This window comes from Danio rerio, chromosome 7 (assembly GCF_052040795.2).
Source record: "Danio rerio strain M-AB ecotype USA chromosome 7, GRCz13ab, whole genome shotgun sequence".
Classification (NCBI taxonomy): Eukaryota; Metazoa; Chordata; class Actinopteri; order Cypriniformes; family Danionidae; genus Danio; species Danio rerio.
Window position 1 is genome coordinate 19,133,835 of NC_141027.1, and position 23,666 is coordinate 19,157,500.

Below are 23,666 nucleotides of genomic sequence, written 5' to 3' on the forward strand. Positions count from 1 at the left end.
TAATAATAATAATAATAATAATTAACAATTCCTTACATTTTTATAGCGCTTTTCTGGACACTCAAAGCACTTTACACAATGGGGGAATCTCCTCATCCACCTCCAGTGTGCAGCATCCACCTGGATGATGCGACATCAGCAATGTTGCGCCAGACCGCACCAGCTGATTGGTGGAGAGGAGACAGAGTGATGAAGCCAATTATAGTATGGGGATGATTAGGAGGCCATGATAGACACAGGCCAGTGGGGAAATTTGGCCAGGATGCTGGGGTTAAACCCCTACTTTTTATCGAAGGACATCCTGGGATTTTTAACAGATTTCCACGTCTTCCAGGTTTAATGTCTCATCCGAAAAACAGTGCTCACTGAGCAGCAAAGAGTCTCCATCAATATACTGGGGTTTTAGGACCCAGACAGACCGCAGGTTGAGCACCTCCTGCTGGCCTCACAAACACCAATTTCGGTTTTTCAGATTTTTTAAACTATCTAACAAGCAAACTAACTAACTAGCTAGCTAACTAACTAAATAACTAACTAACTAACTAACTAACTAACTACAATCATGGACCCAAGATACTCACAGAAATCAGTCCAGTTTGGTGAAGGAAAAATCACGGTTTGGGAAACAGAAAACTAACACATTCAGTATGGGGGCATGCGAGAGATCTGCAGAGTGGATGGCAACATCATCAGCCTGAGCTATCAAGACATTTGAGCTGCCCATTACATTACAAACCACAGGAGAGGGCTAATTCTTCAGCAGGATAGCGCTCCTTCTCATACTTCAGCTTTCACGTCAAAGTTCCTGAAAGCAAAGAAAGTCAAGGTGCTCCAGGATTGGCCTGCCCAGTCACCAGACATGAACATTATTGAGCATGTCTGGGGTAAGATGGAGGCATTGAAGATGAATCCACAGAATCTTGGTGAACTCTGTGAGTCCTGCAAGAACGCTTCCTTTGTCATTCCAGATGACTTTATTAATAAGTTATTTGAGTCATTGCAGAGATGTATGGATGCAGTCCTCCAAGCTCATGGGAGTCATACACAATATTCATTCTTTATCCACTGCACCATGATGTTATATTCTATACTGTACATTATTTTTTTTTGTCTAAGCAAAGTCAGACCTTACCGTCCTAATTAAAGAATTAAAAATCAAGGCATGATTATATTTTATTTTGATAAAATAAGCGTAATCTAGAGGCCTTTGCCTTTCAATTAAGCCACTTCTGATACCAAATGATCAACTAGAAGTCAAGTTATTATTTGCTTGAATACTCGACTTTTAAAACTTTTATCAGGTAGTGTACATGCAAAGTATCAGTCACACATTCAATACGTCACTGATTCTTAGAAAAACAGTGCTTTTATTTCTGATATACTGTGAAAAAATAATTACGTAACATTTTTAAAAAATATTGGAAAAAAATCAATGAGAAATAAAAAAAAAGTCAATAACTTTTTTGTTGTACATCTGTCAAACATTGTTTTTTCAGCTACCAAGAAACAGTACAGTAAGGTCAACGTTTATCTTCTAAGACACAATTATACAGGATACACTCCTACCAGCAGAAGAAAAAGTATTGGAGCAGGAACGTGAGAGAAGTAAATGAACGGATTACATAAAGATTTTCATATCCTCACACTCACGCTCAGTCGCACGCACAAAAACACAAGCATACCGTTGTCTACACACACTCCTCTGGCCTTAAGCCGCTTTATAAAGTGAGGGAATATAAAAGTCATGTTTTCCTAAGGCCACTCTTTAGTTTGTTCACTCCTTCATATGTTCCTTCTTCTTGACTTTGTGGAGCTTCAAGTTCGTAGACGGCAAAAGGGGAATGCAAATACTGTCCAACAAAATGGTCCCCCGCCATCGAGATAAAGGATGAGTGATTGGCAGCTCAAGTAGGTCATCAAGGTGTTTTCCCGAACGCTTTTAATAGCATCGTACCAGCTCGTACTCTTCGTAAGTACTGTACCATCGCTTACTTTCTTCACGCAATTGAAAAACAGAACAATACTGCATTTAAAGAGTGCATCACATTGGATGTTGTAAAATAATACTTGAAGTCGGAATTACACATGGGAAAGTATTTACAGGGCTCGTTGGAAATGTGGACGAAGACCAAAACGAGTGTCTCGCTGTTCCGAGGGATTGTCTTCATCCTCAGGTTTCTCATTGCTTTGATAACGCCATCCTTCAAACCCCGTTGAAGACAGTTTGTTTGCTTTTGTCTCAAAGCCAAAGACCGTTTCTGGTCTCCGAAAGGTAGTTTTTTTTTTTTTTTTTTCAAAATTGGTGTAAAATACTTCAAGTTAGTCGTCTGTGTTTGGCACAAATATCAGGTGTGTGTCTGTGTGAATAAGTGAGTGAAAGACTCTCCGATCTCCAACTACACATCAAAGTCCGTAATAGTGTTTTCGAGATGTTTATAAAACCACTTCAGACCTTAAAGAAATAGCTCATCTAAAATTCTCATTTTGATTTACTCACCTGTAGGACAAGTAAGATGTAGGTGCCCTTTTTTTTTAGTAGAATATTAAAGAAGAGTTTTAAGGCTGATTTATATTTCTGCGTGAAGCGCACGTGTATGCTCGGACATGGCCTTCAATGCGGTCGGATACCCCTCGCCGTGGCTCACGCTGATGCACACCTCTCAAAAGTTGAACTACATGTCGTATTGACGTGTAGCGCAAACTCTATGATTGGTCGGTTTGGTTGCTGTGATGAGTGTGGGCGGTGCTAAGAGCCGCGAACCCGATGGAGCGAGTGCTTACAAGTGGCAAGTCCCGTGAAGGAGCTCCAGATGGAAACTGTTGTTTTATGTTTACCTAATGATTAAAGTTGTTGCATGTCCACTGGCTCCCGCCTCTAAATGAGCACGTTTTAGCTACTTGTAGCGTTCAGGAAAAGCAAAACCCCCGTGAAGAAACTCGACACAGACGAACATAAACACCTACTGCCAGCTAGCATTTTGTAAGTGCTTTTGCAGAGTAACACAAACAGCACGCAGAAGTATAACTGCGACTAGGCACAAGGCAGGCACCGTGGGTCACGATGATCACTTGATGCAGAAGTATAAATCAGCCTTCAGCTGAAACTGTGGTCTTTAAGGCTGGTTTATATTTTTCTGCGTCAAGTGATCGTCGTGACCCACGGTGCCTGCCTTGCGTCTAGTTGTGCGTTTATACTTCTGCGTGCTGTTTGTGGTACTCTGCAATAGCACTTACAAAATGCTAGCTGGCAGTAGGTGTTTATGTTTGTCTTTGTCGAGTTTTTTCATGGGGGTTTTGCTTTTTATGAACACTACAAGTAGCTAAAACGTGCTCATTTAGAGGCGGGAGCCAGTGGACAAGCAACAACTTTAATAAAACAACAACAGTTTCCATTAGGATCTCCTTCACAGGACAAAACACTTGTAAACACTCGCTCCAACGGGTTCACGCAACTCTCGGCCCCGCCCACACTGGTCACAGCTACCAAGCTGACCAATCACAGAGCTTGCGCTATGCGACCGCGCAAAGGCTGCACCAAACCATACGTGTTCGCTTGATGCAGAGGTATAAATCAGTGTTTAGTGATTCATATAATGGAAGTCAATGTCTGTTAACACTTTTAGAATAAAATAAAAACATATACAAGATTTTAAAAAAAAAGTCTGTAATGAAGACTTCCTGTTACATAATGAAGTATAATGCGTTTTGGGTGTTTGTAAAGTCAATGTTTTCCAATGAGATTGCACATTGGAATAAAATATTCCCAGAAGGGACCTTGATGTCAAAATGACATGTAAAACATATCAAAAAACACATTAAAAATGAAAATGGAATTGATGTCAAGTGACTACCTTGATGTGAAAATGACATCAAATTCACATCTAACATTTGCGCTAAAAAACATGTCAAAAATCAGTTACAGGACTGCCTTGTTTTTGACCTGTTTTTGATGCCAATATTTATAAATGTCAATTTGATGTCATTTTAATATCAAGGTAGCTTACAGTACATGCATTTTAGAGATATACCAGTGAAAATTAAAAAAAAAAATTGAAGCTTTCAGATGAATAAATCTTTTCTCATAATGCCTTTTTGCTTCATTTCTTAGGTGGTCAATAGGGTATCAATGTGTGGATGTCAAATAGACGTCAAGGTTTTAACATCAAATGATTCGAATTTTCCTAAATATTTTTTTGACATCATGCTTGATTTCAATTTCATATCATTTTGACATCAGGGTGCCCGCTGGGTTACTTTTTATTTAAGTCTGCAACATACAAGATAAGCAAAAGTTCAGTTTTGATGCACAACACAACTAGAGTCCTCTGAGTTGGGGCCCAGTGCATCACTTATTAAATATTCACTCAAAATTTGGCAAGTTATTCTTTAACTGGATTCTATACGAGTTTTCCATAAGGAGGAAATTATAGGGCCCTACACAACATAATTGTGCATTACTTAACAAACAGCATGTACTCAGAGGTTTTACTCTTGCACAGGTAGATCATTTCGCTTCTCAAAGAGTTACCTCACCCAAAATAAAAATTACCTCATCATTTACTCTCCCTCATGTGGACACAAACAAGACATCTTGAAGAATCCTGGTGCCTGGCATGCATTGACTTCCATAGTAGGAAATAACATATATTATGGAAGTCAGTGGGTGCCAGCTACAGTATCAGCATTCTTCAAAATAGCTCCTTGTATTCACCAGAAGAAACTAACTCAAATAGGTGAATAAAAGATGAGATTTACCATTTTTGGGTTAACTATTTCTTTAAGACCCTGCAGCTCTCGTAATGATGCGAGGTTATGCTGTGATCCTAATTTGAGTTTTTTCTTCCAGCTGAACTGGGCGAGTTGTGTGGCGTTGGATGGGGGGGGGGGGGGCATAATTCGGGCAGTTTTTTTGTGACACGCAGCGAGCTATTTGCCCGATAGTAGAAAAGCAATGTGATTTCGGCTTTATTCCTCAAGCTCCCAGGGTACTGGCCCAGCCTGATGAAAGCCCTGGCTCGCACTGGCCTGACAATGCGACTAAGGTATCAGCAGAAGCCGTGGGTAATAATTCTAGGTAGCCTGTATGTCTATTTTTGACTCTAAATGTGCCAGTAGCTGTAGACTTGTATTTGAATCACCAAGAAGCAGTTTTGGCGAAAATACTACAGAAGAAACAAGTCACCTACATCTTCAAAGACCAGCAGGTGAATAAATAAACAGAAAATCTTCATTTTTGGAGAGCTATTCCTTTAAATGAGTTCCAATTTGATCTCTGTAATCTTTAAGACGAATGTGATAGCAGCCTGATCTTAGATCAGTAAGGGTGAGTTTGGATACCTAAGGCTGGATCAGTTTGAGACCTTCTCTGCTGTTTCCAACCCTCAGAAGAAAAAAAACTTCGCAAAAATTCGCAAACAACGATAACAAACAAATCTGCATATTTTGTTCATTGAGGTGAATATCACCCAAATAAAGACTGATACTCTAACGTTGAACCTTTGGTCCAGAATCACTTACAGAAATATGACAAAAAAAAAGAAGATTTTCGCTAATATTCAAAACATAGAAAGAGAACGCTCTAGCCTAGTGTGCAAATGAGAGATTACATATCGATTATGAGGGTAATCTAAGCTAGAATACTGGAATGCAGTGCAAACAATGACCCCACTACAAAAGCACCATGGAAAAGAGTGGGGCATTCCTGTATATGAATATGTATATAGATTCATATATTTATATATATATATATATTCCATGGTTCTGAATGTTTGTACGATAGTGAACTAAATGGCTGTCTCTGGCCATGTCTGAAACCAATTCAGTGGCTTCATCAACTGCTCTCCTTCAATTTAAAGGGTGATGTGTTTTATTGCAAATGCTTAAAAGTGCTTTTTCAATGAAGTCGGACGTTTCTGCCCTGAAAACGTGATTGGAGTAAGTTGCTGCGCTGAAGGCTAGTAACCTGTTTATAGAGGTAGCTCAGCAAACTGGATAGCTAGGTAGATGCTGATTTACATACAAAGTAATAAAAATCATTTATCTGCCACTTTGGTGATTGAATATGAGTATTGTGTGCTCTTTTGTCCAATGCAGACTTTTGTTTGAGAAAGTATGGAAAATAGTACTTAAAATGTTTGATATTTTGTCACATTTTTGTCTACAGTGGGGTCTGAAAGTCTTTTTTCTAATGTATACACCAAAATGGTTTTTGACTGTTTAACAGAAATAGCATGTATAAGGTTGTTAGTAATTTATTTATGCTTTTGAATTGCATTATTGCACCTTGGTATCTGCTTCCACAACTTTTGATATTGAATATGTAATACTTCAGCAGCAAAAAAAAGACATTTGCATTAGTCTGAAATGATCTTGTCTGGGCTGATCATGTAAACAGGAGAAAAAGTTGCCTAACAAGCTGTCAGTAGGTTTTCTGTTCATTTGCAAATGTTTTTCTCGGGAGTGTAGATTAATAATTGTCCATTTTTATAATCTGAGTGTTCAGATTTAATACTTCTTGAAATTCATTTAATGCTTTCACCAACTAATTATGGTGCAGTATTTGTTTAATGCAGTGGTAATACATAACTCTAGCCCCATTCCAACATTTTCACAACATCTTAGTTCATTTTCGTGAATTCCTGGATAAGAATATAAAAAATATGTTTTACTCACAATTTCCTAGAAAATTATATACTACTTATAAAAATAACTAAGTAATTGACTCAGTAATTGATGGAGATTATATTTACATGAAATTGTGTGAAATTAGGCTACCCTGGTACTTCACAAAAGAAGTTGTTGTTGTTGTTGAAGGGGTAAATTAATAGGAAATATCTTGAATTTAGATGTTTTTTAATGTTGTTTTGTTTAGTTTTAAATAAGGAAGACATATTGAAGCCCTTGGGAGTTTGCTGAGACCTCCTGGTTAAGAACCACTGCTGTTATGGATTCAAATATGAGAAAATATTCTACCATATTTTAATATGGCAATACACCAAAAACGATCATATGGAACTCTGAAGCCATGATCCAAAGTATTCATCATGATTTGAGTTTCAAAAGTTTACAAGATCAACATTCACATTTAGATTAGACAGACTTCATATGTGTAGTCATTCATTTCTGTCTATTTGATGACTAGTCTAGTTTTGGCTTATTCTGAGACGATTTTCAATGACAGCCCAAATTTAGCCTGGTTTTAGCCAAGACGACTATGTTTAGACATCTATTAGGCATCTATTAGACATCTTTTAAAAACAAAAAATGCTCGCTGGGAACAGTCAGTCAATATAAAAAACTTGGTAAATAGAAAAGACTTTTGATGGTTTCAGACTTTTGGACCCCGCTGTGAATTGTGCAATGCATGTCATTTTAAACTACATTAGGTGTAAGGAGAGAAGCTGGAGAAGCCATTGAAGAGAATTCAAACATGGATCTCATACGTCCATCTCTGTCAGAGACCCTTCATTTCTCAGGAATTACCTTTATACTCCAGCTCATTCAAAGCCTTCAGAATTCACTGAATGCTATCAAGATCTTAGATCTGTTCTAGACCCCAGTCTTCCTTGATTGTGACTTTCGCTTTCAGCTCAAGCAGCTGAGAAATAAATGCTTAGACGCTCCTGCCCTGCATCCCATTCCCCAATCACGGCCCATTTTTTCAGTCTGAGCTTCTGTTTGTTCATCATCTTCACCCCGTGTATCTGTATGAGTGTGTGTACTTATATGGCCGATATGGGCATAACAGCGCAACTTATGTTACGTAAACATGCCGTTTCTCTTTTAGACGTGTGTCTGCATCCTCTGTGTGTGACGGTGGGAGTAATCGGAATGCTGGGAAGTGTAGGAGAACCGTGTGGAACTGCCGTATTTCCCAAGTCCAGTTTCTGGGGTCCCGGCTCCTCCTCCGGCTCCAACGCTCGGCCCCACGCCGTACATCTCATACGCTGGCCCTCCTTCTAATGGGGCGAGGCTGGGGGGAGCAAATCCCATCCGAAACGTGGGATAATGTGAGGGATAGCCGTAATTTTCATAGCCGAGCTGACCGGAAGAGTCCAACAGGCTGCATTCAGCGGGGAAGTCGCTAGTCTGTGGGCCGGAGCCAGGCGGAGGCTGCTGGGACTGTCCTGCGCGGGTGAACGTGTTGAACTGGGCGTAGCTGTTGTGTGAGAGTCTCGAGGGAGGCCGGGGGTCGTAGCAGCCCGCTCGTGAACCTGGAGCCAGGCTGCTTGGTGTTCCCGGTCCCGCCGTGGCCCCAGGAGGAGGCCCGGAGCTGCTGCTGACCACGGCTGCGGCACCCCCTGGCTGACTGGAGGTGCGGTAGTCTGAGTAGTGCATGGATCGGGAAGCAGGACGTCCCTCGTCATGGGTGGAAGCTCGCACGTTGTAGTAGCCGTTAGTTGGGTCCTGAAAAATGATGATAGGATATTTAGTGCTACTCTTTCAGTCATTTATGAGCTCTTTATGTGCATTTTTGTGCTGTCTTTAAAGGTCCCACGAAATTAAAACAAAGTTTTTCAGATGTTAGTAGGAGAATGAATCATTTTAAGGATATATATATAAGCTAGTGTGATCCAAAACAGTGAACATTTTCTTTAGAATATATAAAACTGGTATAAACATCCAAATCTTGCAGTTTGTCAATTCCGCCTAAATGGATCAAAAATATTTTCTTCATGTCACTTCATACTTCTCATAAATTCTAATCAAATCTTGACCAATCAAATGCTCTCTAGTATCTGACATGCCCCGCCCCCTTTAAAGATGCTTCTTATTTGCTTTTCATTTCACTCATTTGAGCTCTCCTACTCTCACTGGCAGAGCTATGAGAAAAACAAAACACTATAGGTTGCTTTTAGAAGACGTCATTAATGACGTGTGAAATTCAGATGTAGGGCAGGAAGTGATCTAAATAGGAATTGCTATCAGAACATCAAAAATGTCTCTGTTTTATAATAATTATATCTTTTTTCCAAACATTATTCCTCATAAATGGAGAAAAATTCAAGAAACTGGCTAAACACAAAACAAAGAAAAGGTGGCATGTACATACTTTTGAAAACCATTGGATTAACAAACATGTGAATGTTCAAATTAGTCATTTTGGCTATGTGTGGTAATATGGGTTCCCTTGATTGTTTCTATTGTTGTTGTTTACTGTTGTTTTCAGCTGGGCTTGAGCAAATAGAATGTAGGGTAATGAGAATTTATTTATAATTATTTCAATTTTAAATAACTGCTTTCTTATTGAATGTAGTTTCAAATGAAATTATTTCTCCAGTCATTATTGCTTTTATTACTTTTACCATTCATAATAATAATATTAATAACAGTAATAAAAATAATAAATAAATCAATTAATATTAGAGTGATTTCTGAAGCATCATTAGACTGAAGACTGGAGTAATGAAACTGAAAATTCATCTTTAAAATTACTGGAATAAATGATTAAATTAAATTATAAACTAGTTTTGAGCATTTATTTTATGTTGCAATAAAATTTCACAATTTGTACTGTATTTTTGATTAAATAAATGCAGCCTTGGTGAGCAGGAGAAGCTTATTTAAAAACATTTAAAAATCCTACTGACCACAAACTTTTGACTAGTGTTGTACATACAGTATATAATGTTGGAGCCACTTAAGGCCTGTGAGCACTTGCCAATCTATCTTAAACTCTTCAGCACTTATAAGAAGATCCACGTCATTCTCAGTCAAGTGGAATCGTGTTCTAAACATTTGATCTGCATTCTCATAAAGCTCAACAGTTCTCTTTCAATTTTGTCAGTTTTCTCCGTGTTGCTGTTTGTACTTGACCAAGGTGAGATCAATACCGACGGTACAAGTGAAGCCACGCTAATTTCATGAAGTCTGCTTCGTGAAGCTTCACTCGGGCCTAGTTGCTCTAGTTCTCTCGCGGTTTGGCACATAAATGCAACATTGCGACAAATATTCTGGCTGCTTCCAAAACCGCCTACTACTCAGTAGGTACTGCATTTGAATTTAAACATACTACTCGGCCGTTAGAAAAGTCCGTTCTATGCAGTATGAATGTGAAAAGTATGAATGGAATTCGGACGAGCTAACTCTGCCATTTTGTCATGGTCATGTGACCTACCTGCGCCAGTTGCGTCGCTTCACTCCCATTCATGAATTCTCTCGCGGGGCAGCATGGGATAGCGCATCGTGCATGTGATGCGTACTTCAGAATCTCACCGGAAGTAGTAGTAATAATAATAATAATAATAATAATAATAATTCCTTACACTTATTAAGCTCTTTTCTGGGCACTCAAAGCAATTTACACAATGGGGGGGGATCTCCTCATCCACCAACAGTGCGCAGCATCCACCTGGATGATGCGACGGCAGCCATTTTGCGCAAGGCCGCACACACACACACCAGCTGATTGGTGGAGAGGAGACAGAGTGATGAGTGATGAAGTGATAAAGATAAATTATGATATGGGAAGGGTTAGGAGGCCATGATGGACAAATGCCAGTGGGTAGAATTGTCCAGGATGCCGGGGTTAAACCGCTACTGTTTTCGAAGGACATCCTTGAATTTTTAACAATTATAGAGAGTCGGGACCACGGTTTAACGTCTCATCCAAAAGACGGCGCTCACTGAGCAGTATAGAGTCCCCGTCACTATACTGGGGCATTAGGACCCACACAGACCACAGGTTGGGCGCCCCCTGCTGGCCTCACTAACACCACTTCCGGCAGCAATCTAGCTTTCCCATCCAGGTACTGACCGGGTACAGCCCTGCTTAGCTTACGTGGGTGGCTGCCGGCTAGCTCTCTGCTCTCTGCATTTGTTCCCAAACCAAGGATTGGTTTGGGAACAAATGAATCACTGAACAAATCATAGGGGAATCATAGGGATAATTCAATAAAAAATAAACACATATTAAAAGACAATGAAAGTGTTTTTTGACCTTGCATGCATATCAGCCTGTTGTTGGAGACCCCCAAAACCAAAATATGACCTTTTATAATGCATAATACTGGCATTGAAAAACAATTTAACAAGCAATCGACATAATATAATGCATCTTTTGTTTCTGTGCAGATGCTCTATAACAAAAATTAGCAATTTAAATGAATTTCTCTATGAAAAAAGCATTTACACATGAAACCTGAAGTCTGTTTAAGTCTAGAGAAGCTGTATGCTTTTGTAAAACGAAGCACAAGTCATCTATCACTTGTATTACGGTGTGTGTGTGTGTGTTCACCTTGAGCTCGTAGTCCTGGCGCGTGTCCAGCGTGTCACTGCGTAACTCCTGTTTGAGGTCAATGTCATCTTTAAAAGGCTGGGAGGAGGGAGAGAGGGTCACAGAAGGTAAAAACTAAACCATAAACGACAAGAGAGCAACCAAGAGGGGGAGAGAGATGCAACGGAAGAGGGGAGAAAACCAACAGGAGATAAGAGGAGGAGAAGGAAGATATAAAGGAAGAGAGGGAGGTCGAGAGAGAAACAGGATTAATTTCAGCTTTGGAAATGTTATTTAAGAGGAAATACATTGGAGGATAGTTAGTCATTTGTTTGTGAAAACAAAAAGTTAGAAAGGCTAGAATTGTCTTTTATGGGTTAAAGTGAGTGAAAGCAATTGTTGAGCTGGAGGAGTGGGAGTGAAGTTACGTTTTAGGGACAGTTTATTCATATAGAGCAAATCTTGGGGTCAATTATACTGGATGAGAACTGATTAGATTTAAATACATTAATTACATTATTGTCAGTGATGTTGTTGAACTTTTATAAGATTCACAAAACAATGCACAATCACCAAAAGACACAACATTAAATCAAGATGAATTGAAGGTTTTGCTGCAAAAACCTCTAAATGCAGCATTCATTGAGCTGTGTATTTATTTTACAGAAGTTAATTAATCTGCAAGTACTAATTATAATATATATAGTATTATAATATGTATAGTATTATATTATTCATTGTCATTTTTCTTCAGCTTAGTTTTTCAATTCAATTCACCTGTATTTGTATAGCGCTTTTACAATTATTCATCAGGGGTCGCTACAGTGGAATGAACCACCATTTTATAATACCGTTTTTTTTCTTCGTGGCTTTGCTGCATTTCTCACAACGCTACTTACATTTGCACGACAGTTGATGCATTTCTCTAAACAATTAGTCATTTGTGTACATCATAGTAGCAGTTTCTCATTCCTTAAAACAAATTCCAAATGCTTTTGGACGTGCATCAATTACTTTCATACAACTCTCTGCTGTTTTATAACATTATCATTTGCTTATGTCATGTCAGTCAACATTAACTACACTTATGAATGCTAAGTAGTCATTCCAAAGAAAACGAATAGTCCTCATTTCATTACTTGAGTCATTACATACAAAAATGTTCAACTAGTTGTCAAAATCTGTGAAATGTAAATTTTATAAAACTTTTAAAATATTTTTTTTTTCTTCCTGAAAATTTCTTCTAAATTGACCAATTTGATGAATGATTTATATACCTATGTGTGTTGTAGGGTCAGCTCCAATATGTACTGCAGTATTGTTTACTGTTGTGCACAGGTCTACCCAAAGGAAGTTTATGCTTGTTGTAAATAAGGGTGTGTTTATTCTTTTGCACAATGCTGTGAATAAATTAGAATTGTAAAGAGCAAATGTAGTAAAAATGTGAAACATACATATTCAGTGTCTTGTACTCAGAGACCTCACTAAATGCAGTGATGTCTAACTTTTACTGTAGTTTTCATATGGCTGTGCAGATAGTATATACTGCTGTCTGGAGCATTTTCAGGAAGTGTCACCAAAATCTGACTTTTTGCATTGGAATAAATGTACAGAGTAAACTGTCATAATAAAAACATGACAAAGCCATTTGGCTATCTTGTACATAAACAATGGTGTCTGGACTTTTCATCTTGATGACACTGACACTTTCATTGATATCAATACTTGATTTAGAGGGATGAGCTCTCCATTTTGAGCAAGTGACACACTTTTACAGGTTATCAACTGCAGTTTGTTCTAATTGTTTTGAGAAATGCATTAACTGTTGTGCAAATGTAAATAGTGTTGTGAGAAAATGCACCAAAGCCACTGAGAAAAACTGTATAACAGAGACAGAAACAGAGTGGTGCAAGGATGTTGTAATTATCTAAATGAACTAATTCAGACTAATTTAATTCATTGAAAAAACTATAAACAAGGCATTATTTACTGTAAACTCTAAATGATTCAAATTAACCACTGTGGTTATAAAAACTGTCAACCCTGCTGGTTAGCCATTTATTCACTTACTATATTTAGCCAGAGCCTGCTCTACATTTAGCTCAGTGTTTTTAAGAATGTAATATAAAAAATTTAGAATATGAATATTATAAGAACTGCCTTTCTGTCGAAGGCAGAATTAGGCTGTGAAATTTTAATACTGTTTAAATATTTTGCAACTGCTGTTTAATTTATGCACATAATATTTTTATTAACCAGGCAGTATAGTGGCTCAGTGGTTAGCAGTGTCACCTTACAGCAAGAAGGTCACTGGTTCATGTCCCGGCTGGGTCAGTTGGCATTTCTGTGGGGAGTTTGCATGTTCTCCCCATGTTGCCGTGGGTTTCCTCTTGGTGCTCCAGTTTCCCCCACAGTGTAAAGACATGCGCTATAGGTGAATTGAGTAAACTAAATTGGCCGTAGTGTATGAGTGTGAATAGGTGCTTCCCAGTACTGAATTGCAGCTGTAAGGACATCCGCTGTGTATTTATATGCTGGATAAGTTGGCGGTTCATTCTGCTGTGGCGACCCCTGATGACTAAGCCGAAGGAAAATGAATGAATGAATTTAATTTTATTCATTTGTAATAACTTATTTATTTTGTCTTTGACTTGATGACAGTACACAATATTTTACTAGTTATTTAGCAAAGTACTAGTATTCAGCTTAAAGTGCAATTTAAATGCTAAACTAGGATAATTAGGTTAACTAGGTGGACAAAATGGACTACAGTGTTTTGCTAATAATTTTGACCTTAAAATTATTGTAAATTTAAAACTACTTTTATTCTAGCAAAATACAAGAAATAATACTTTCTCCAGATGAAAACATATATAACAGAAAATACTGTACAATCTTTCTTGATCTATTAAACAGCAAATGGGAAATATTTGAAAAATAATTAAACTTTCACATGAAGCTATTAAAATAATAGATTAAATGGTAAAAATGCTTTCAATCTATTAAGGAAAAAAATCATTAATGCAGCACTAACTCTTTTTAAAAATGAAATTCTTATTTCAGGGTAAGAAATATCTTACATGAAGCAGCTACTCGTAATAAATAATTCAACTGTTATGTTTGACATTAAACACTCCGCATTCTCTCAGTCCCTCTGCCTCCTTTGGTTACTGTCTGCGGTGTGTTGTCAGAAATACTCACCGAGTACATGGCCTTCACCATGCGCGTGGCTGTGGAGACGCTGCCTGAATCTTCCTCCAGGCTGTGGCTCTCTTTGTTTATCGTCTCGACTTTGATATCTGGCTTGCCGAGCGTGACCCCGCGACGACCTGGAAATAAACATTAAAGTAAACATCTGATTCATCGCCGCAGTCAACATGCTTTTTGACGTCTCCGTTGCTATTATTGATGCTTTTAAATATGGCTGATTGCCCTAGGGTTTTGTGAGTCTTTAAAGAGACCTTTGCTTCTGCTTTCTGAAAAACAGGCTTACATGTTAGTGTAATTAGATTATTATTATATTATAATATACTTTTTAGATAGTGCAGTTCATTAAATACTATAATTTAAAAGTTTGGTCATATTCTTTTTATTTGAATTAAATATAATTTTTATTTGACAGATTTTAAACAAACTGTACAAAAATACAAGTATTCCATACATTTTGAAATAAAACCGTCGAGGATAAATTACAATAAAGCCCCGGGGTTGTTTCCATTGTGGTCCTCGTTAAACAAAGTATGGCTGAAAAGTAAAGTTAATGCGTAAAACAAACAGTACCTTCACATTTTAATACAGGAACAAAATTATTCACAATACAACTCTATTTTAAATAGCATTATCATCCACCATGCAAACCACATTCTTGAACCATATTCTTTTATTTCCTTGATTGGTTTTTTTGGCAATTTGTTCCACATCACTGCATTGGTGTAAAACATTTTTTTCCAACTACACCAGTGGTCACCAAACTTGTTCCTGGAGGGCCGGTGTCTTGCAGATTTTAGCTCCAACCCTAATCGAACACACCTGAACAAGCTAATCAAGGTCTTACTAGGTATACTTGAAACATCCAGGCAGGTGTGTTGAGGCAAGTTAGAGCTAAACCCTGCAGAGACACCGGCCCTCCAGGACCAAGATTGGTGACCCCTAAACTACACTTTTAAGTTTAAATAAACAAATATTAAAATCCCAACCCCTAGTAGTACTATATGAATGCTGTTGCCTCACCTTTTGAAAACAGCTCACCAAATGACTAGGAACCACATTATAAAAGATTTTACATATTATTCCCAGTTAAAAAAAAACACTCTTTTATTGACAGTTAACATACCTAATTCTATAAAAACTGTGCAAATGCGCTCTGGGGTGATTTTTTAAAATTATTCGTACTAATTCATTTTGTGCCTTTTGCAAACATTTCCTTCATACTCAATGAGCAGCTACTATATCAAAATGGGGCTGAATCAAAGCTTCTGCCAATAATCTTATAGAATAAGAATCCAATAGAACAGCTTGCTTTGCTAAGAACCTAATTCTTCCACATATCTTCATAAAAACCTTTCTTGACATAACATCTCCTGATAAAGTATTATCTAGATCCCAGATGATTTACAATATTTTTTGACTCAATTATCAAATCATTAATCCTACCCCAAAAAAAGAAGCATCTTTTAAGAGAAATTAATGCTTTTGATCTGCAGTGATGTTTCAATTGAAATTGACATTAAAAGAAAATCTGTTCTTAATGATTAAACTTAACTAAAACCTAATTTTAAATCATGTTTAATAGTGACTTTTCCCCCTATAAACTACATTACCCATAATCAGAGTATATAAAGGAATTAGAGTCTGAAATTCAATACCTTTTAGAACTTTTTTAAAGACACTTGCCATACATTTAAAGACCTATTAACCACTTTACTACCTGAAACACTGGCAAGATTTTATCTTACAGTATATTTACTAAATATTAATGTAAGAAACTAATTCAAAACTAAAACATTATTCATACACTAAATAAAAAATGATTAAATCAAGCTAATTCAGCAGGCTGGCGCCTATAGAACTGCAGAAATAATGGTGTTGCCTTGGTTACTGCAGTAAACAAACCAGCATGATTTCAAATCTAGCAGGATTTTATTGATTTCATAAACTACACGGCATCCAGCAGATTTAATCCAGGCAAACTTTAGCATATAACCATACATTACATAATCAAAAATGATATAAAATTTAATACCTAGCAAAATAGCTTTTAAGACTTTTTAATACTTTTTAAGGTCCTTAAATTTCTCTAAATTGATTTATTATTATTCTTTGGTAAACTACAAACTATAATTTTTAAATATACTAAGGCAGAAAAATTACAATAATATTTCACAATAATACTGTGTTACTGTATTTTTAACCAAACAAATAAGTCTTGGTGAAAATACGACTTTTATTTCAAATTATGCCCATCACAAAAAGTTGTTTATGATGAAACATTTACTAATACTTCATAAGTATTAAAGTTTGAAAACTCACTTCCTTTACGCTGTCGATACAAAAACAGCACTAAAGCCAATAAGCACAGGAGAAGCAGAATCGAACAGCCAACGGTTCCCCCTGCAATGATCCCAACCGGCACTATTTCTGTGGCAAAGAAACAAAAAAGAGAAAAAGGATAAGCCCCACAATGTATTTTATTCATTTTTAGCTTCTGATGTTTTTACCTTCATTAGAACAGACAAGACAGAAAGAACTGCACTGTATCAGTATAACTGTACCTCCATACTGTACATTAAATAAAGAGGACAGTCTTAATCTGAACTGACATGAGCTGAAGTATATTTAGGATATTCCATTCAAGCTATTTATTATTGAAGACTGTGCTCTTTTACTTCAGCAGAGTCTCTACTGTACTCGGAGGATGACGCAGCAGCACAGTGAACTTTTGAAGACATCAAGTGAACAAAGTTTGTCTTTAAGTTTCAAAACTAATTCAGGGAATAAAACCCAGAGTATTCTTTGTGTGAATATGCCGACATATGATAAAAAGGCAGTCAAATGCAAAACTTTTCAATGTAATCTCCATTTGATAGTTTTTGTTTTTATGGTTTAGTTTTGCCATCTTTGGCAGTTTGCTGTTGGTCATGTTTCAGGGTCTCTGCAGGTTTCATCAAGTCAAATTTAAGACATTTTAAGACCTTTTCAAGATCATTAGGAATTAAATTTCAGACTTAAACATGGATAAATGCTAGGGTTTCAAGGGTTTCATGTGATTCAAAAGACCCAGCCCTCAATGACAAAAGTCCAGAAATTCAAAATATCCCATCGAAAAAGGCTTTAAGACCAAGCCAAATTGTCTGTTGACTGTCACATTAATGTGGCCTCAGCTAATCAGTTTTGGCCAATGTAAACTATTATTTTTCATGAGTCCATCATCCAGCTGTGCAAGAAAACATACAATCGGATGTCAGTGAAGTCATCTTTCGTTACTGTCATGCTTTTTTAAGGAGAAAAAGATTTAAAAATAACTTTATTCTAAATCTTAAACCTTTTTATTGAAAAAAAGACAGATAAAAAGACGTGAAGCCCCAAAAGCAGCCCATATTAAAATTTATTTGAATACTAATTTGGCTACTGTTGTTATCCATGAATTTTCAATCAAAATGTACTTTTTTTTTCTCAAGCGAAGCAATCATGAAAAATCATGAAGCTCTTTTATTATTATTATGTTTTAAGTTTTTATTATTCAAATAAAATTGAATGTGGCCAGTTTGTTATTTGCCTAATAAATTACAATAGGTTAGTTTTTAATTTAAAACTTATATATATATATATATATATATATATATACACACAATATATATATATATATATATACATATATATATATATATATATACATATATTGTATATATATATATATATATATATATATATATATATATATATATATATATATATATATATACAATATATATATAAAATATATATATATATATCCACATAAATGGAAATTGCATATATATATATATATATATATATATATATATATATATATATATATATATATATATATATATGCAATTTCCATTTATGTGGTTTAGAACACATTAAAGCATTTTCCAATATATATAACCTGTACCCAATTAATGTATGTATATAACTGTATGGCCTTATTAGAGGACACTCAAGGCTCCAAGGTGGCAGGTTGCGCGATGGGTGGGTTCTTGGTGATGCCACATTTTAAATATTGTGTCAAAACAAACAAATCCTGCGTGTTGAGCGTGAATTCTATTAGCACTGCAAACTGCAAACCACAAACATGGTAGATGTGTGAGACCAACCGCCAAGTGGAGGCTTTGGCAAAGTTGTTTGAATGACTATTATTTAATATCTAGATAACTGGAAAATATTTAAATCACGCTTTCCACATTATATTTAATCTGCAACAGCAATGTGAACTTATATACAGAGGTATTTAGACATTAACTCCTAAATGTGTAAATATCTAAAGACCTGAGGAGATTTCTCGTGAGTGGGAGATTATCACACAGCTAAAACTCCAATAAGGTAGGAAATTAAATCTAAAAGAAAAGTGGATGATGTGTTAAGATGATTGATAGAGGAACAAGGAAGTAATGTTTCCCAAAGCTACAGACTCAAAAGTACGTACCTCTTCTTCACCAAAAAAGTACATACTATTAAGACGTAGTATAAGTATGCGAATTGGGATGCAGCATCATAAAGGTTTGGAATCACTTGAGGGTGAGTAAATGGTAGGTAAATGTAGATTTCTGGGTGAACTATCCCTTTAAGAGCAGGTGGAGCAGACAGATGTTTGATGCTCACAGATGTAGCACTGTCTCTTTTATTCAGAAGCCTCGTGAACTGTATGTATCCAGACGCATCTACTCACCCATCTCTTCCAGTGAGATGATCATGGTGCCAGATCCGAATGAGTTCCATGCAGTGCAGTTGTAGGTGGACTGGAAGTCGGACTCCATGATGTTGTTGATGGTGAGTGTGGACAGAACTGCGCCGCCCTGTGCGCTCGGTTTGCTCTGCTCTACGGTGTATCTTTCTGACAGGGTCCCCTTTTCTTTCTCCCACACATTCTCCTTCCAGGCCCACACCTGGAGAACACACACACATACATGCACTTCATAAATAAATAGACTAAATCAGCAAAAGACTAAGGTTAGGGAAGACTGCTGTAATAACACATTTATACATCCATTTATTTAAACATGTAAGATACACATAGATCATTTTGTGGGATGTAAGCAAAAACAACAGTATTTCCTGTTTTACAATTTTAGTTTCTATAGCTTCCGAGAATCTAAAAACAGCCACATATTAATAAATAATGTTATGATAGCTGTTTTAACATTAAGTTATGATTGAATTGCCTCTTGTTGCAGTTATTTAGTTTAATAACAAGCAGAAAATGTTCATGAGCCAATGACATGGCCACATTGAAATGGTCTATACAACAACAGTCTAAATTAAAAAGAAAAATCAGTCAACATATATTTTTGAAAAACTAAAATGATAAATGCATTATTTAGACATAACATTGCCAAAAGGCAACACAGGGGAGCAGTAGGTAGTGCTGTCGCTTTACAGCAAGAAGGTTTGTTCGAGCCTCGGCTGGGTCTGTTGGTGTTTCTGTGTGGAGTTTGCATGTTCTCCCTGCGTTCGTGTGGGTTTTCTCCGGGTGATCCGGTTTCCCCCACAGTCCAAAGACATGCGGTAAAGGTGAATTGGGTAGGCTAAATTGTCCGTAGTGTATGTGTTTGAATTTGTGTGTATGTATGTTTCTCAGAGATGCTGGAAGGGCATCCGCTGCGTAAAAACTTGCTGGATAAGTTGGCGGTTAATTCCGCTGTGGCGACCCCAGATTATTAAAGGAACTAAGCACATCTGTTCATTTCTGGAAGCTGATTCCAGCAGGCGGGGCGCAGTAAATGGCAGATTCACCCTGCTTTTACTGAACCCTTGGAATTTCTAGTTTATTTGATCCTAAAGATCTGAGTGATCAATTGGGTTTGTATTCAGTGAGCATATCTGTAATGTATTGGGGTCCTAGGGCATTTAGTGATTTAGAGACCTGTAATAATACTTAAAAATCAATTCTGAATGTAACTTGGAGCCAGTGTAAAGACCTGGGGACCAGTGCTTAATTTGTATAGCGAGGTCCTGAAACAGATCGGGGTAACGGATCCGGCAACTTTCCCGAGGATGGAGACATGTCGCACACTAAAGTGAAAGTGAACAGCGGACGGGGGAGGTAAAAAAAAATTAAGCCCTGCTGAGTACAGGTGTGATGTGCTCTGATTTTCTGGTTCTGGTCAGTATCGTGGCAGCAGCGTTCTGGATGAACTGCAACTTTTCTTTCTTTTTTGGAAGGCAAGTCCATTACAGTAATCCACCCTGCTGCCGATAAAAGCATGAACAAGTTTCTCTAAGTCTCTCTATTTTAAATCAAGAAGCATTTTAAAAATATTATTGTATTGTATATATATTTATATATGTGATGTTGGAGGTGACGATTGTGGTTGTGATGAACACATTACAGACAATACTGTAACAATTATTTCTCAGTAATTATTTTTCCGGTAAGAACATCATATGTTTTATTTCGTATTCCTTCCACTTTAAAATACGCAATGATCAAAAGGCTTAGAATAGAATGCCTAGGACTTGTAAAGAATGCTTAGGAAAGTATGCAAAATCTTTACAAAAAATTATATTTCATACTTTGGCTAAAACAAATCAGACATTTTTTACTTTTCCTAGGCATTCTATATAATACCGGGATTTCACACATTGCCGGTAACATATTTATATATGTTATATATATATATATATATATATATATATATATATATATATATATATATATATATATATATATATATATATATAACATATATAATATATATATCAATCAAGACAAATATGGGGGAAAAATGGGGTTAGGTAAGTTGGCTGTTGTCATTATGCTGAATGACAACAATGCTCTAAATATCTAAATAACAACCTTTTTATTTTAATTTCAGAAGAAATGTCATCAGTAGCGAAATAAAAATCACTTTTTACTCATGCATAACTAATCATAAAAATTATTAAATACATGAAATACTAAAAATACATAATGCTAAAAATAAAATTAACATTATATATATAACATTCTATATATATATATATATATATATTCTATATATATATTTAAATAGCTTTACTTTGAAAATGAAAAATGGCATACAGTCCTGCACAACTGAGACTGGTTATTCTTAAAGTTTTTTCCTTCACTTTTATCAATTAGTTAAGTTTGTTCGTCTCCACTGTCGCCCCTGGATTGATTTACTCTTCAGTGTTTAGACTTTCAGCAGTGAAAATTAACCACACTAAACTATAATAAACTGAACTTCAACTCTAAATACTAGATTGACACAGTTTCAATTTACTAGAACTTCTATGTAAAGCTGTTTTGACACAATCTACATAGTAAAAGCACTATAGAAATAAAGATGAATTTAAATTGAATTAAATAACAACTAATAATAATAATATCACCTGGACAATAATTGAAATATCATCATATTGCTGAGAAGTAAAGAGTATGAAATAAAACTAAAATACCATCATTTGCAGTGGCCAGTTCTGCAAGACGGAAGTGGACCAAAATAACACACTGCAGTACAACATAATCTGTGCATTTCATACAGGAGTGAAAAACGAAATCCTTTATAAATATTTAGCATTTAAAAAGCATATTCAGGTGCACAAAATGCGCCCGAACCGTATCTGCTTGGCATCTCCCGCATGAACACATATTTCACGCTGCCAATGGGATAAATGGCCTTTCTGTGCTGAAACATGTGGCTGGATAATGGTGAGAAAGCAGCAGTTCTCCTTTCAAAAACACAAAAAACTGCTGCATTATTCACGCTGAGCTGTGAGAACATTTAAAAATGCATACCTCCACATGTTCATGGTAAGCTTCCATTTACCTCACAAACCAAGACATTTTGAAAAAGCTACAGCATTAAAAGGAATGACTGCTCCGCTCCCATATTTCATATTTCATACATTTCATCCTGAAGACGCTTCAGAGCTGCAGGTCATTTTAAATTAGACTCACTCGTCATGTTTCAGAGAGGAGATGCGTCTGGGAACCACATATATTGAGATATACTGTAGCACAACTGCCAACCGCAGAAAGAGTTACTCCGGCTTTAGGTCTAGCCTGAGTTCAATTAAAAACTGTAGAAAGTGCTTAAAGGTGAGCCGACAATATAATATAAATGATTACAATGTTTGAGGAAAAAGACATGTCTAATGTAAAAATATATCTACAATACACTTTCAAGTGTTTGTTTTGTCCTGAATTTCACATTTGTATACTTTTCACACATACACACACACATACACACACACACACATACAGACAATAATCTGCTTCTTAACACTACTAAGACTAAGGAGTTCATTGTGGACTTAAGGAAGAGATGAACAGGCTCACATGATACCAATCACATCAATGTGATGGACGTTGAGCCAGTCTAATCCTTCAAGTTCCTAGGGACGCACATCTCAAAGGACCTGTTCTGGACCACCAACACCTCCAGCCTGGTCAAGAAGGCTCACCAGCACCTCTTTTTCTTAAGGCAACTTAAAAAGAACCAGCTGTCATCAGCCGTCTTGGTGAATGTCTATCGCTGCGCAATGGAGAGCATCCTGACCAACTGTGTCACAGTCTGGTTTGGAAGCTGCTCTGTTGCTGAGCGTAAGGCACTTTGTTGCACTAATTCAACTTGAAATATACATATCCCCTGCACATAAACATTTGCAATAATGATTATATACTGTATATCTGCATACCTCTGATTTTTTTTCTTAGTCGCTTTGGTACATTTCTCAGATCAGAATTGACATTTGCAAAACAGTAAGCGCATTTCTCAAAACACCATGTACAAAAGGCAAAACCTCATGGATTACTTGCAAAAGCCAGTAGTTTGCTCAAAGTACTTAGTTCATTTTTCAAAACAATAGAGTTTTTCTTCTTTGGTGCATTTCTATCAACACTATTTACATTTGAACAACAGTTAAAGCATTTCTCGAAACAATTAGTACAAACTGCTAAACCTAGTTGATAACTGCAAAAGTGTGTCACTTGCTCAAAATGGACAGCTTATTCCTCAAAAGCAAGTATTGATGTCAATGAAAGATGAAAAGTCCAGACACCATTGTTTATGTACAAGATAGTCAAATGGCTTTGTCATGTTTTCATTATAACAGTTTACTCTGTACATTTATTGCAATGCAACAGTCTGATTTTGGTGACACGTCCAGAAAATGCTCAAGACAGCACTATATACTATTTGCACAGCCATTTGAAACCTACAGTAAAGTTAGACATCACTGCATTTAGTGAGGTCTCTGAGTACAAGAA

General features: G+C 36.6%; 1 protein-coding gene across 13 annotated transcripts in view; it reads right to left on the reverse strand.

Annotated features, from left to right (window-relative positions):
* Positions 1-1,347: 1,347 nt before the first annotated feature.
* kirrel1a (kirre like nephrin family adhesion molecule 1a) overlaps positions 1,348-23,666 on the reverse strand; it is a 76,499-nt gene continuing 54,180 nt past the window's right edge. The window contains exons 11-16 of one of the 13 annotated variants that reach the window (XR_015494649.1): positions 19,125-19,341; positions 16,745-16,852; positions 14,417-14,544; positions 11,237-11,314; positions 6,937-8,406; positions 1,348-2,862 (exon numbers count right to left, since the gene is read on the reverse strand). Coding sequence is in view for 7 of the 13 variants with exons in the window: in NM_001362419.1 (NP_001349348.1) it covers positions 7,783-8,406; positions 11,237-11,350; positions 14,417-14,544; positions 16,745-16,852; positions 19,125-19,341 (1,191 nt within the window). In the remaining 6 variants the exon portion in view is untranslated. 13 annotated transcript variants of the gene reach the window in all.